The 15227-nt window shown below is 36.9% G+C and overlaps 1 protein-coding gene across 3 annotated transcripts in view; it reads left to right on the top strand.

Annotated features, from left to right (window-relative positions):
- The window catches only part of PLXDC2 (plexin domain containing 2), a 246368-nt gene that overhangs the window by 119237 nt on the left and 111904 nt on the right, over positions 1-15227 (top strand). For 2 of the 3 annotated variants that reach the window (XM_021387768.1, XM_021387767.1), the window contains exon 2: positions 3709-3920. In XM_021387768.1, coding sequence (XP_021243443.1) covers positions 3709-3920 — 212 coding nt within the window. Of the gene's footprint in view, positions 1-322; positions 419-3708; positions 3921-15227 lie in introns of those variants that run through there. The other variant, XM_021387769.1, reaches the window with a different exon arrangement.

Raw genomic sequence — 15227 nt, 5'->3', positions numbered from 1 at the left:
TTTGGTACATTTCCTCTAAAATGCCTTTTATGTGGTTTATTAGCTACACAGAGGTTTCAACAAGAAACATGAAATAGTTCTAACTTGTAAAGGATTACAGTTTTAGGTTTCTTAATGCTTTTTCTCCATGAGCTGCCTGCATTTAGAATCTGAAAATTTATTTGATCTATAAATTATCTGAGAATGTGTATATATTATTTATTTCAATTAAAATTACTTAACAGGAATAGAAAACATCCTGTTTTACTCACTTTGAAATATATAGCTATCTTATTTATCACTTTCTCAATATTAGTGGTGTGTCAAGATAAAGCTCAGGAGCCATGCTGGATTAGAAATGCTCTGGCCAGGCCCATCGCCTCTCTCTCTTCATCCCCAGTAGTTTGAGGAAAAGGTTTTGTGAAGGAAAAGGTCTACAGTAAGTTTCTGTTTTTACTCCTTGAAAACACATCCAGATTTTACCTCAAGTTGTAGCTTCAACGTCTCCACTCTGCCAGTCCAGGTCAATTAATTATATCTAGGGGTAAAACTGGTAGAAGCTTTCACAGATAATGGTGAACTTACTGGTTTTAAAGTGAAGATGTTATCAGTTCATGCTTTTACTATTTTCTTTTATTAGATTTAAAAGTATATAATGCATTCTGGATATAGTTAGATCAATACAAAACTTCCTTATGTTGATATTGTTTGTAGCTGTAAAGTGATATTTTTCAATGGAATAGTATGCTAACTATATGATTTAGAACATTTTCTGTATTTCAAGAGAAAAATCACATAATTAAAACAGTTGAAGCAGAAAAAAAGGCTATGCACTCATGAGATCAAAGTTTTCTCTAATGTGGAATAACCCATAACAAATTTTGCTGGTGCCATGATGCAATTACACTCTATAAGGAAATCATGAACTGTTAGGAGATAAGAATGTGGACTATGCAAGCTATGGAAATACCCTGATGTGCTTATTTCTTTTTTCTCTCCAGCACTGTATTTTTACTATTTTAGAAAGTAGTTTACGTTGTGTTACGAAACCTTAAAGCTTAGAAGGCACATTCATTTTTATTCAGGATTTGGGAAAACAAATTATAATCCCTTCCTTTACAGACAAGGCTCAGCCTGAGATGAATAGGACTTAAAGACCTCCTCTAACTTTAGTATTTTCCGTTTTCTAGTTTAGATGATTACCTCACCATATTGGTTGTTGACCATAAAAAGAGTAGTCTGCAGTGGGAATGTGAAATGAGGCTAAATGTCTTTGCCTCTTTTTTTTTTGAATGTGACGTTAGAGCAACAAGCTGTCAGGAAGGGTGATTCAGAGGAAGAAAATGGGGTTCCACAGACATTCTACTGTAGCCCAGGAAGCCATTTGTAGGTATCTAATGCACCTTGGTCATTGCAGTGAGTGTTGAGATGTCCTAATACAGCTGTGGTGGGAGATAAATGTTACTTCCATGGATCAAGCCTTGGGTGTTTTGCATCTCAAGGAGAAAGCATGTATCTGCAACTCTATCTGATACCTTTCTGTTTGCTAGCTTTTGGGCATCCCTATCCCTGTAACACCATGGCAACTCCTTCTAAATTGGAGCAGGGAGGGTAGCTTTGAATTGATGTTGATAAAGACAGCAGAGGAGTGATTGAGTTCATCCGCAGCGCTCTCCCTCTGCATCTGGCAGCTGATTGCTTGATGAAGCAGGCAGCAAAGTAGCAATTTGTTGAAGACAAGTCTTCTAAGCCTTTTAAGAAATTCAAGGAAACGTGTTTCAAAGAGCCACCAATTAAAGGAAAAGAATCCTGATTACTCAGGGTCTGAGGAAAGTTATGACTAGAGGTTGCTTATTTTGTGTCTCTGTTAAATTCTGATTTCTCTAAGTGACACAGTGTTACAATAATGTATGGTTGAGAGTGATTAAATAATTTAGGAAATAAGATTATTAGATTTTTGGCTAATTTGATAGAAAAAAAAAGGATCACACAGAGCTTAAATTTTCATGGATATATTTTCTGTACTGTGTTACCGATCTCCGGCGACCCTTTTCGTATTACCCTTGCACGCAGAGAACCAAAACCCGGTCCTGGCCAATAACTGCACTTTACGCATCAACATGATGAGCAGCAAAATGGCATTTATTGGTAAAAGCTACAGAACTATTTAGTATTTCTTATCTTTTACTAGACTGTTCCAGAAGCTCACGCGGGCTTCTGGCCAGTCATATTGAATATCCCACTCTGTCCACTCACTTCCGAAAAGCCATATATAGAGTGGTCATACACATTGTTATTAAAACAAAGAAGTACAGCCTTTCCTTCTTACGACACGGGTTCAAGTAAGTAGGTCACCCAATAGCAAGCACCATAGGAAAGGGCCTTCCACGTTACAACCGAGTGCTCCGTTATTCGCCTAATACAACAGTACTGTAACTCTTTCTGGTCTGTTAAGGACAACAACTGGTAGATTCTCCTGTAGCAATGACTCATAAACCAGCTATGATGCAGGAAAATGTTACTTATTAAACCTTTTGTAGGTAATTCTCTGTTTTTCCATCTCCTCTGTGTCCAGACAGCGTATTTGATACTTAGTATGGATTTTAGAAGTAGTGTCTTTTGCTCAGAAGCTTCTGCCAAATAGAAGCAGCAGGCTGCTACTGCAAATGAACTATTTTCCAGTTTATCTCTTCATCTGTACTTATTTTATTTTACTCTTTGCAACTTTTAGTTTGCCACTAACATTTCCTTTGGAATCTCCAAGAACTGCTCTTAGAACAAGTTCCCCTTCTTCCTGGAAAATGCGAAATAGAGCACTCCTCTGCTTTTTCTTCATGGCCCAAAGCATACATGGCAATATGAAAAGCACATCTGATTTTTAGTGCAAAGTATGATAAATTACTTGAGCCTTACTTTACTCCCTGTTGTCAATAACTGAAATAAATTAACAAAAACTACTTTGATTTGCTTTTAGGCTGGGAGAATTGGAAACTACTTAAGAACTTAAGGGTTTCTTTTGATAGTTATTCTAGCATGAAAAAGCTGTGAACAAATATAAATAAAGTGCAAAAGGAATATATAAAGCACACCACCCATCTCCACTGACACTTTATGGGGGATGTAGTGGGTGCCTGCAGACTTCACACACCATTCACATTTATCAGATGGGCAGCTTTATTTCGAAACTGGAACAGATGTTTATGGGGATTTCATGCCTCTCAGAATGTTTATTTGGCTGCCTATCACCATGGCTTCCAAGCTGTTTCCACATAAAATCAGCAGCAGAGGCTAAGTCAATACACAACTTCAGTGTTTCTCTGGCTCTTTTAGTTTAGAGCATCAGTTTCTGTTGATTAGATGTTTATTTTTCTTACATTTGTTTTATTTTGGAAAGTGACACTTATGCGTAGACAAGTGTTAAAAATGTGGCATGGAAAACTTTTCACAGATATAAAATAAGCAGGAAGATAAAACCTATGGGATGGTTTGATGAGCGTACAAAACTTAGTCCAAATTATTGTATTTTGCTGAAGTATAATATGCTATTTATTCTTTCAAACTGTTGTGGTTTGTTGTAGAAGATATCATCAGAGATATAATTAGCTAGTCTGTGGAGTAGTTCAAAGCATTTGTAAAAAGTTTGCCATTACTTTGTTTTAGATTATGATCAGTAAGGGATGGTCCCAGCTGATTTTAATCTTGTTTTGTTTTGTTTTGTTTCTCAAACAGGTGTGCTTTATGAAGTTGTTCAGAGCTTCCCTGGAGTGGAGGAAGATGTGCAAGTGGATGCACATGTAAATGGCCACAGGTGGAGAAGGCACTCAGAGTCTCTCAAATCAGTCAACACTAACAGAGCCAGTATGGGGCAGGATTCCTCTGAGCCTGGTGGTTTCACAGATCTGCTACTTGAAGAGGGACATGAGAATGCCACCCAGATTGAGGTAGAAGTTTGTTTCACTTTTTATTTAATTTGTTATTTTTGAAGGGAGGAGGGGAGTAAGTCAAAAAAGATGAGCACTTCAGTGCATTCAAGCTATTAGCAGTTGAATACAGCCTCATGGTTGTGTATCTGTCCCTGCAAGCATCTGGGACTCTGTTTTTCCTCTTGCCTTGGTACTGGAGTACGTCCCTTCTGACTTATGAGGAGAGTCCCTTGGAGATGTGTCTCTCTCTCAGGAAACCAGTTATGGAAAGTTCTCTGCAGCAGTGCTTTCTGCTTAACTGGAAAAGGAAGCAGTATACCAAGAAGAAAGAAAAAAGACAAAAAAATCTAGAAATTTTGGAAGTTAAGTATCTCCATTTGTGAGATTTTGTTTTGTCTGTACAGAGAGTGATGACTAGAAATGGAGTGGGAAAGGCCCTAGAGAAGTAGGAAGCATTCTACATCAGATATTGAAAGTATTTCCTCATGAGTTTATCTTCCAGAAAAGAAAATGGGTGAAATTCATCTAAGGGAAATCTTGAGTTACTACTCCTCTGCTTTAGGATTTAATTTAATCTCTAACTGCTTGTTTATAAAATTCAGTTTCCAGATTATCCTTGCATGGATATCATGTAAATCTCATTGAAAGTCAGTTGTGTCTTTAAAGCTGCTCTCAGTTTAGTGTATTGTAGGTACAGTGGAAGTTGTGCATGAATAACTTCAGACCCTGTGTTGTTATCAATTTGTACCTAGATATGCTTAGCACCGTGATTTGTGGGAATTCTTTCTGTTGTTATCTTAATACTTGTATAAAAATGTACTGGCTGGATTAACCTTGTCTTTACACACAGATAACTGTAAATAATTATTGCATCAGTACTGATTTTTTTAAGTACTATGTTTGCTTGATTTTTAATTAATGAAATATGCATCGTTTTTATCAATAAAATACAGCTTGTAATAGGCTATACTTAAAATTTTCAATCTTTATGTATGCTTCCAAAGCATCAGTGCTATTTTTTTTTCTTCACTACTGAGGAGCTCATTCTCAAACAAACACAACATTTAGGTTTAAGATTATAAACTTACGCAGTAAGAAATGCAATATAAAACTTGTCTGTAGAGATAATGATGAGTCAAAATAATAAGGTCTTCCTCAAAGGTGTGTTTTGTGTGTTTTTTTTTTTTAATCATTTGTTTTTTGCCTCTTCAGTCCCCACCATGTAGCTGTACTTGGTAGCAGCTCACTCCAGCACAAGAGTTCAATCCTGTTTCTAATTATTTTAGCATGTAAAGTGGAAGGTGTCTTGGATACAGGAATGTTTGTGTAGCTGATCTTTCCATGGCTCCTATGTAGATCTGTGTGCATTGTCACTTGTACCTCAGTCTGCTGAGTTTCAAGCTCTTACAAAATGAAATGGGTCAGAGCTGCCTCCCTAATACTTCTGTTTGGCAACATTCAGGGGAAAAATGAATGTTTGAAAATGGATGTACATTGAATGATGTTTTTTCCATAGCTGTCTTTCCTGCTAGATTAATGGCACTGCAGTCTTAACCTCAAAAGTACACTATCCCTACTGAGTTTATTAAATTCAGATTCTGTGCTCCCCTGTTTCTAGTCTTCTCAGCACAGTAAAATAACTGAATTGTGTTCTTATAGATTATCGGATCCTTTTGTAAAATGCCTACTAAAACATGCAGGCTCTTTACCAAAAAAAAAAAAAAAAGTAGAAATTGGTGCCTAGCTTTATAGGAGAAGTAGAGTGTATGACCAAAAATTCAGAGTAGAAGAACCCATATGCTGCAGAAGACTGCAACTTGAGAGCTCGTTATGCTGGAGAGCATATTGATTTTTTTGAAACTCTTCTTCTGTGTGTGCTGCAGTTCTTGCGGAAGAAAATCCAGAGATTGAGTACTTCTTGCCACTTGTATTTAATGACACTGCAGTATTATAGCATTTCTTTATCACAGGTACTGTTTATCTCTGAATTATTGTGTAGACTTTCCTTGCATGTGTGGAAGAATCTTCCACTGGAAGCCTGATTAGTAATGAACATATCTTTTAATTTTCATTTGTTATATTCTTCCTTATACTGATGAGTTTACTATCTATCCAGATTTAGCTTTTTTGTTGATGTTTTTTAAAGGCAATTAATTTCTGCACTCTACTTAAAAATAACTCAGAATGTTTCCTATGTGATCAAATCCATACAGTCATAATGTGGCAAATGATAAAAATCTATCTGTGTGGGTGATAGCTCATGTCCATCGGCTTTTCTTGATGTTTTAAGGCAGTGAGATTTCTTTTACTTTTGTTTTTCCCTTAGAATAGCACCATTCCAAGTCTCCCTAATCCATAAAGTGTTTTAAAATCAGTGGAAAATGACGTTTAGACCTTCAAGAGCAGCCTCAAGAAAGTGCGTTGTAAATCAGTTTTTCATGTCTTTGCAGAGTGGACCTGCCCCACCCCCAAGGATGATAGTGGTCAAATTGTCTTATGCTATCTGTCTGGTCTAAGGGCCTGAACAGTGCAACTACTAGGGACACCAGGAACGTTCACTGTCACCCTTCTCAGCTTTGTTTGGCCTCCTTCATTTGTTCAACGCTGTGTTATTTAGGAAGGAACTGATGCATCAGGTGCCTTCTTGGATAAGATGTTCTCTTGAAGCTGACCCTCTGGAATTTGAAACGTATTGCAGAGATTAGCTGAAACATTGGATATAGTCATATTATGTGTAAAACCTTTGGAAGTGGACAGGACCTTCAGAAGGAGGCGATAGGACCTTCTCAGAGACCTGCCATATTGTTGGAGGTTTGGAATTATGTGGGCCAAAGGTGGAGAGTGGTGGCAGCACAAACCAAAACTGGTAATGCTAAAAAAATAAATAAATAAAAGGCAAAGGGCAGGCAGAATAGATTTCTGCTGCAAAGTATGCATGTATGGCATGTGTGGTCTTTCTGGAGAGTTGACAGTGAGCTGAAGATTATAAGGTAAGATTAATTTATAGTAAATGATTATCATAAACACATTATAAAACAGTATGAGGTTATGGAAGCATTTCTTCCTCTTAGTTTAATAGGGTTTTTAATAATGTGCCAGTTAGGGACTAGAATGTTTTAAATCTGAAAGAAGTTACCAAGGATGGTGGTTGGTCCTATCTGCTTTCTGGGGCCAAAGTCAGTTCTTGTTTCAATATTTGCATCTTTACTACATAATATAACCAGAATGAATGAGTGAGACCTTAGTAAGTGTGGAAAAGCACGAGATGCTATCTTGTACAGATGGACACAAATGTTACAGCCCTAGAGAAATCCCTGAAGTAGATGGTCTTTAGATGAGTGGGGGAATACATTGTCAGCAGTCCAAATTTACAGCAGAGTGAACCCTGAAAATGCAGTAGTCTGGTGACACAACGCAGCCAGGTCAACTTCCCAGCCCCATGGCAAATGAAAGCTTCAGAGTGTTCCTCTTTGAAAATGGGAACATCTGTGGGTAAGGCTTATGTAGGAGAAATACGAAGTGACTACTTACTGCTATTTTGTTTTGATTCTTTTTTTTTGTTTCCCCCTTCCAATCTATTTTGGGACACTTCTTTCTAATCTTGGGAGGCAGGGTTGGTTGGGTTTGTTTTTGTTTTTGCTTGTTTGCTGAGCAAATTACCTCTTCTTTATTCTGCTCAGAAAATTCAGAAGTGCCTTTTATTTATGATAAACAAGTCCAGGAAATGCAATGGGTGGGGTAGGATTTGTTGTTGCAATCACTGTATGTCCTTGAAAAAGTAATAAGCATGAAAATAGGTCTCAATAAATATGTCTAGTTTGACATATCTTCTTTCAAACAAGGAGAAACCTAGGACAAATGTTCTTTCTTCACATATTCTCATAAAAGTATGGTTATTAAGTAGTTGACTCTTTATTTTAACAATGTTAATGCTTCTAGTTAGATTCGTGGTCACGTTTTGACCTTTGTGTTAACCTCCAAAGCACCGTACCAATCCAAAGGTAATGCAAGCAGGTTCTTGGTCCTCTTTTACTAGAAAAGAAGCTGATCCCTGAAATCCTAGTGTGGATGTCAGATTCCTAATGCCTGTGCAGATGCTTTCTTGTTTTGCCACAGTGCTCTCTAATGTAGGAATGGCCACAGGGCACTTAAAAGAGAGGCTTAATAGTGCATTAATATATAATTGTGCATCACACAAAATGTAGCATATTTTTCAAAGTCTAAAATACGTATATTTTCTAAGAGGTGACCAGTCATTATGTAGATCATTATGTAGATTACAGAGACTATTTTCCTGCATTTATGGTTTGTCTCTCTTGTTTACAGACCTTCAGCAAAGCAGCTCCAGGGACAGGCTTTATAAATGATTTGTAGAAAAATTGCTTGGTCCTTTGCTTCACCATTCTGTTTTCCTGACCCTTGTGACAGCTTAAACTCCAGTAAACTATGTAAAACTGAGAAATAAAATACAGAAAATTTGAAGCAAAGCTATCTGTAGTATATAGTTTACATTGTTATTAGCAGATGATGACAAATTTTTGCAAAGTAAGTGTGGGACATAGAACTTGTCATTTTACAGTAATTTATAGAGGTACTACATCTTTCACAAACTTCAAATATAAAAAAAAAAAATCCAGCAATAAAATAATAGATTAAAGTGAAGCCAGGGTTAAGCTGTGTGCAGCTATGCTAACAATAAGGTTTTATTGCTTTTCAGCATGAAAACAGTGAGGAAAAACATAACTTTTAATGTAAGGTTTTGTAACAGAATGAATGATTGTAACTATAGAACAGAAGATTCAGTTCTAAGCGAAGAACAGCATGTTGAGCACAGTAAGTCAAATCAAACTTGGCTGTTTCTTGCTTTTTCCATGCCTTCTCTATCCCCAACCATAATACTTGTGATGACCAGAAATTATTGCTATTTTATTGCAAACTGAACTTCCTTATTGGTAGGAAAGTTATTCCTATGGATATCATTGAGATCTCCTGTTTTGAGTACAGCTTCTAACTAAAACAGAGTTGATGCAACTGAAGTCACTCCTTCTCTCCTTTTTTTTTTTTAGTTTCTCTAGATGTTGTTTGGAATGTAAATTTTTAGCAATCCTTGTAATTTGCACCTGGAAAGCATCTTGTCTGTCAGAACAACATTGGTGGATTTCTTTCTGGCAGTATGCTGCTGCTGAATTTTGCAATTTCCTCCACAGTTACTGTCCAAAAAGAGAATTCTCCCTTATCAGTCTCAGTCCCTTTACAGCAGTGAAGATGTCTGACTGGCAAAAACAGCAGAAGGATTGAGTTTGACAGTCCTTGGGATTTGGGAGCAATTGTTCTCAGCTACTGGCAGTAGTGTCAGCGTGCCCACTGCTCTATTCTTACTGCAAGTCCGAGCAAGGAAAAAAATAATGATTAGGATTATATTCCACTCAGCTAAACAAACAATAAGGTGTATTAAAAGTAGAAAAACTTGTTTGTGCATAACTGCATGAAGATTCAAAACTAAGCAGTATTGTAATTGCACAGTGAGCTCCTAGCTTGGCAAAGCTCACCTCTATCTTCCTCGTATATATGTTTGTGTGTGTGTGTGTATATATATATATAATATACATATTTATGTTTTTCCCATCACAATGCTTTATTGCCATTTCTGTCTGAAGGAATTAGAAGTAAAGACCAGCACAGCCAGGGCCTCCTAAGTAAAACTTCCTATTTTATTATGTTAGTGCATGATATCAGAGGTGGATGTTGGTGGTATGGCAGCAGAGGTTGAACGTTTCCACCAATATCCTGCTATGTTTGGTTGCCATGTGACAGATTGCAGCAGAGGGGCAGTCTGACAGAATGGCATCTGACATGGAAGTGTTGATGGAGCAAAGGTCTGTTGCTGAATTCCTCTGTGCGGAGGAAATTACACCTGTTGACATTCATTGATGCTTCTGGAATGCTTACAGAGATCAAAGAGTGGATGTGAGCACAGTAAGGTAGTGGGTGCTGCGTTTCAGCAGTGGTGACAGTGAGTCACCTTCACTGGTGTGCTATTTTTATGAGCACAGCATGCAGGCTCTTGTTCATAGCTGGTGAAAATGCATAGCTAATGGTGGTGACTATGTTGACAAATATTATTTTGTAGCTGAGAATTTGCTCTGTCAAATAGCGTTATTGTGCTCTTTTTAGTTTCCATGGAAATTAACAGGAGGTATTACTTTTGGAGCAACCTCAAATTTGGCACAAAAGTTAACTAGACTTTAGGTTTTTAATTTTTATTTGCATCAAAACACTTATCATATAACTCAGATTGGAATTAAGGTTTATAAAAGATTTACCAGTGGAGTTGATTTATTCTTTAAAAAGCAGTACTTGTGTTCTTAAGTCTGTATTTGCAGAAGATGTGAAAGACACATTTAAAAAAAAAAAAGATACTGTCAGTTGTGATCAGTTATATCTTTTTCTGCTTTCTAATACTGCTTGATTTTGGCTATACATATATAGTCATAGACTATATTGTTGATCTCAAATAGTATTGAATAAGGGAAATAAATTTTATAGTAAATCACTTTACGTTCTGTTTTATGAAATCAAATTTAACTGATTTAATTATGGCTGCAGCTTACTCAGGCTACTTGCAAAATTGTCATAACAAGTTACACTAATAATTATTATATCGTGCTATTTTTGTGTGTAAAGAATTCATTTGAGAGAAGGAGGGAAAATGTGGGCTTCCTTCTTAGGCTTGCAAATGTTTTCTCAATCTTTCATCAGAGTGAATATGTCATTTCCAGGGCTAAAATCATTGTCACAAGATATATGTTTTATGGTTAAAAGTGTTATTGTAATAGGGTCTGCACCATTTCAGAGTTTGCTAGACTTTGACTATTTTATCTGAAATGTTATTTAAAACATAGTTCCTGGACTGAGTTAAGCAAGTGTAACTTAACCCAGAAGTCTGTTTGAATGCGTGTTCATACTGCTGGTGTTTCTGTAATGTTTTAGAGGATTAAACAAGTGTCCCACCTGATTCCTCTGTAGCATACATTATTACATTGAAAGTTCTGAAAGCTCATTAACAACAAATGTTGTAGATGCCAAAACTTAAAAAATCAGAAAAATTCCTGGAATTTAAATTTGTTGGTAATTATTAAACCCAAAGGTAGTTCCTGAACAGCAGATTGATGGACTTTGAGGGGGGAAAAGTGGGAATTAATATTGCCTATGTCTTCTATTCTTATTAAGCATCTGCTACCACATCTGGTAGTGGACTAAAAAGATGTCTGGTCTAAGAAAGTATTGCTGCTCTTGTGCCTTGTTGGCATTGTGTCTTTAAATCAAATGCCATATCTTTTTTTTTTTTTTTTTTTTCAAAATGAGAAGCTGAAAGATTAAAATAGAAATTTAGGATGTACTGGAAGAATCTTCTTGGGATGTGCTGGTGTTCAGTGAAATAATCATAGATATCTCTTGGCTTTTTTATGTAGCAGACAACCCTGAAAATAAAAAACTTTGTATTCTGTTGTCATATTTAATTCTGGGAACTAGAATATGTTCTTTAAATGGTAAAACGACTGAAGGATAAGATGTATGTGATTTTTCTATCAGTTTCTAAACAGCTTTTATTATACTCTGCTCAGAAGAGTTTGTAGCTAGTACTCTCAGTTGCCATTTTAAAATGTTCTCATTCCAAATTTTCAAGAATTTATTCCAACTAACATGTTAATTTTAAGGAATATGTCATTTGTTCTCAATATAATAGCCTCCTTTTCCTCAAACTGAGAAGAAAAAATAAATATTCCTGACTTCTTCGTGTGGTTTTAGGAAACACTTGTGTATTCTCAAATGAAGCTGCTTCAGATTATATTCTCAGTCAAATGCAAGTTTCTGTAAATTATTGCTATATCCAGTACTTCACTGATTATTTTTAATATCTACTAAAAAAAAAAAGAGCTAGAAAGTGAATTTTCCTGGAATTTGCACAGGTAATGTGAAACAACCAGTCCTCTACTCTCACTGATTGAACGCATTAAACAACCAGTCCTCTTTACAAAGTCAAAACTAACAGTGTGTCACCTGCAACTAGAATTAGAATCTGGGATCATCATTAATTTACAGCCGAATTTTCTACCAGTGATGTCATACTTTCTAGCTAGCCAGCAGACCCATATGTCACTGTCTTGTTTGCTTTCAGTTGCAAAAGGGTGAACTGGACAAAAATGTCATTTTTTTTGTATTGAATTTATTAATTGCTTGCTTAAATCAAGGCAGTTGTGACACTTGCATTGTGATGGTCTTTAGATGGACTCGAATTCATTATCAACCCTGCAAGAAACGCTGAAGAAATGAGCATATTGGTGGTTTCATTATTCTCAATCTAAAGGAATGATGACTCTACTACTAAGTCAAATATAGCTGAAAAATAAAAAGGTTAAGACTTGAGGGAGCACTCTTTTTCTTTTAAACTTCCATGGAGGGAGAGGGGGGGAAGGAAAGAAATTGAAAATGAGTTTTCCATACTCACAAGTAAGGGAATTCACAACTCTCCATGGTAATCCTTTATCATTTCCACATGCTTAGCTGTGTTGGCATGTGAGGCATTCAACATGCTGATGATAATGAATTTTTACAGCAAGAAAGGATACAGGGGATTTGGAATTTAATGGAATCTGCCTTTGAATTTTCTTGATGATAATACTTTACATTTCTGTTTCCCTCTTCATCTCCAAGTTCCTAAAGCACATTACAATTACTCCAGAATCACTGAATTCATGACTGAAAAGCTATGAGAGGTATCCGCAACAGACCACCTGCTTTTTTTTCTAAATTAATTCTTTCAGTCATGCATGCTGCAGCGTTAGCTTGCAGTAGTTGGCTGAAAATAGGTTCAGCTAATGGAAGCTGAGTGTTAGTGTGGCTGTGGACGTTCGGAAGGTCACTTCAGTCACTTCCTTTCTGACCACTTTCAACTTGGAGTGCCTTCAGAAGGGAGGCAGCAAATACAAAAATAGATAAAAATTTCAAAAAGTGAGAGAGAGACCATGGAAACAAGATGAAATTCAGTTGCCTAGCTATAAGTGCCTTGTAATATTTTTGGCAGAAAGATTATGCTGGATGCTTTCTTTCTCCTTGTGCAGAATACAGGCCTCCTAAAGGTGTTGAACCATGCGTTATAGACTCAAATGACACTGGGATCCTCCAGTGCTTAGAAGTTGCATCTCAGCCCTGGTCAGTACAGGCAGTACAGTCTAGCTGGGTGTTTGGTTTGCTCTGAAGTGTGGTGAGCTGAAAAGATATACCTACACTGACAGTGTTAGCTTTCCGAAGAGCAGTAGAAATCGGAGCAACAGCTTCATAATTTATTCATCTCTATTTTTCTCTCAAAGTTGTGAATGAAATTTTGCATGTTCTTTGTGGATTTCACCCAGCTCTATGCTTTAGTAATTAAAGATTCAATAATGTTATATGTGGGAGCTAGTCTAGAAAGTGATTGACTTGTAGTTTTTGTTGCAGTCTGTTTAAACTTGATGACCTCTAGAGAAGCCATGGTAATACAGTTCATTCTTTAACACCCAAATTCTAGGATGGGCACGCTGCTGTCTGAACACCATGGTACAACTAAAATTCTTACTGAATGATGTGAAAGCTTCAAGTTAGGCTTTATCTTTACTTTAGCCATTTTCACCTGGGCTTTACAGGAAGAAAAGCTACTGCTTTAGTAAATAAGTGTTCCTGTTTGTATCAACTTAATATCAGTCGTACTTGTTCTTACTGCTGACTGCTTTATGATTTCAACTGTGATCCCTGACAGATCCCTGAAACGTGTCATTAACCATTCAGGAATTACAGCACACACAAGTAGGTGTGGAGGCAGCTTCCTGTATTGCCCTACATACAAACTACAACTCCTACTATTAATTTTATTGATCAGAACTTTAACACTGTTCATCCTGATTTAGGTTTACCATCTCCTCTCCTCATGTGAGGCTTCAGGGTGACTGGATCTTGACTGTTCTGTTTTCCTTGTCATCTCTTCTAATTGAGAAGGGATAAGGACAATTTACCCATTCCAGCTTCTGAACATGCACCAGAGGAAGAAATAGGTGAGGATAATTTAAAGATGTTGTGTTTTTAAAAAAAAAAAAAACAAAAAAAAAAACAGAATGCTGTTAAACTGAACTTATTCTGTATCATAAGGAAAAAAATAAATACAGACTCAGTTCTACCATTTTTACAGTAGGTATGTTATAGTATCTACACCCCCTCTCCTACAAGGACAGGCTGAGAGAGCTGGGGCTCTTAAGCCTAGAGAAGAGAAGGCTCCAAGGAGATCCTATAGCGGCCTTTCAGTGCCTGAAGGGAGCCCACAGGAAAGCTGGGGAGGGAGATTTTATCAGGGCAAGTAGGTGACAGAATGAGGGGAAACGGTTTTAAACTGGAAGAGGGTAGATTTAGACTAGATGTGCTGTAGCCTAGGCATGGCACTTAGCTTTTTGTTACATTTACAATCATTTTTAATGTTTTAGTCAAATATACATATCTAAAAATGAAAAAAATAAACTGATGTTCAATAATTACAATAAAATCAATTTGTTGCCATGTGTTTTCATAGTAATTTTATTAAAACGTCTTCCATTTATTTTCTTTTTAGTGGAGGGGATGGTACATAGCAGTCAATAAAGGCTTATTGTGAGAATTTCTCCAAGTCCTGCTCCAACAAATCAGAAACAAAACTGCATCATAAACATTTCTCTGCTGTAATTGGTTTGTGAGTTACTTGCTTTTTTTTAGTTTTCCTTCTTAAGTAAGGTGTTGCAGAAACTTTTGCTCTTTTGAAGCTTGTCTCTTACGACAACACATTCCAAGGGGCTTTATAAGGCTTCTGTAATGACCCCTAAGTAGGCTGACAGTTTTCTAGCTGTCCTCAAGAGGGAAGCGTCCTTTCAGAAGCAGCTGAATATCATGAAAAAGGCAGAGGCTCCAAGCTGACTCTTCACAAAGCCAGAAAGACTAAACAGCTTTTTGGATTAATAAAAGGCTTATGGCTTCCTTCTTTGCCAGGCTGTCTGTCAGCATGTGTGATTCTCCATTATAAGTGCTGTCAGGCACTCAGGCAGGAAAGTGCAGTTTAAAACCCCTGGCGCTTAAACTCAAAGTTGATGCAGAGCCATAGAAATACATATGCGTACAAAGGGGCAAAAGTCATGAGCTCAGGACTTGTGTTTGAGCCCAGCTGATGGTATCATTGAGTGTTTACACAAGTGGCCTCCAGATGCAAATCTGTGAGGTTCTAGGACTCTGTCTGTTGTGAAAATCCCGTAATGTGAGGACTCATGTGGA

Source organism: Numida meleagris, chromosome 2 (genome assembly GCF_002078875.1).
Source record: "Numida meleagris isolate 19003 breed g44 Domestic line chromosome 2, NumMel1.0, whole genome shotgun sequence".
Classification (NCBI taxonomy): Eukaryota; Metazoa; Chordata; class Aves; order Galliformes; family Numididae; genus Numida; species Numida meleagris.
This window is presented reverse-complemented; position numbering and strand designations above follow the sequence as displayed.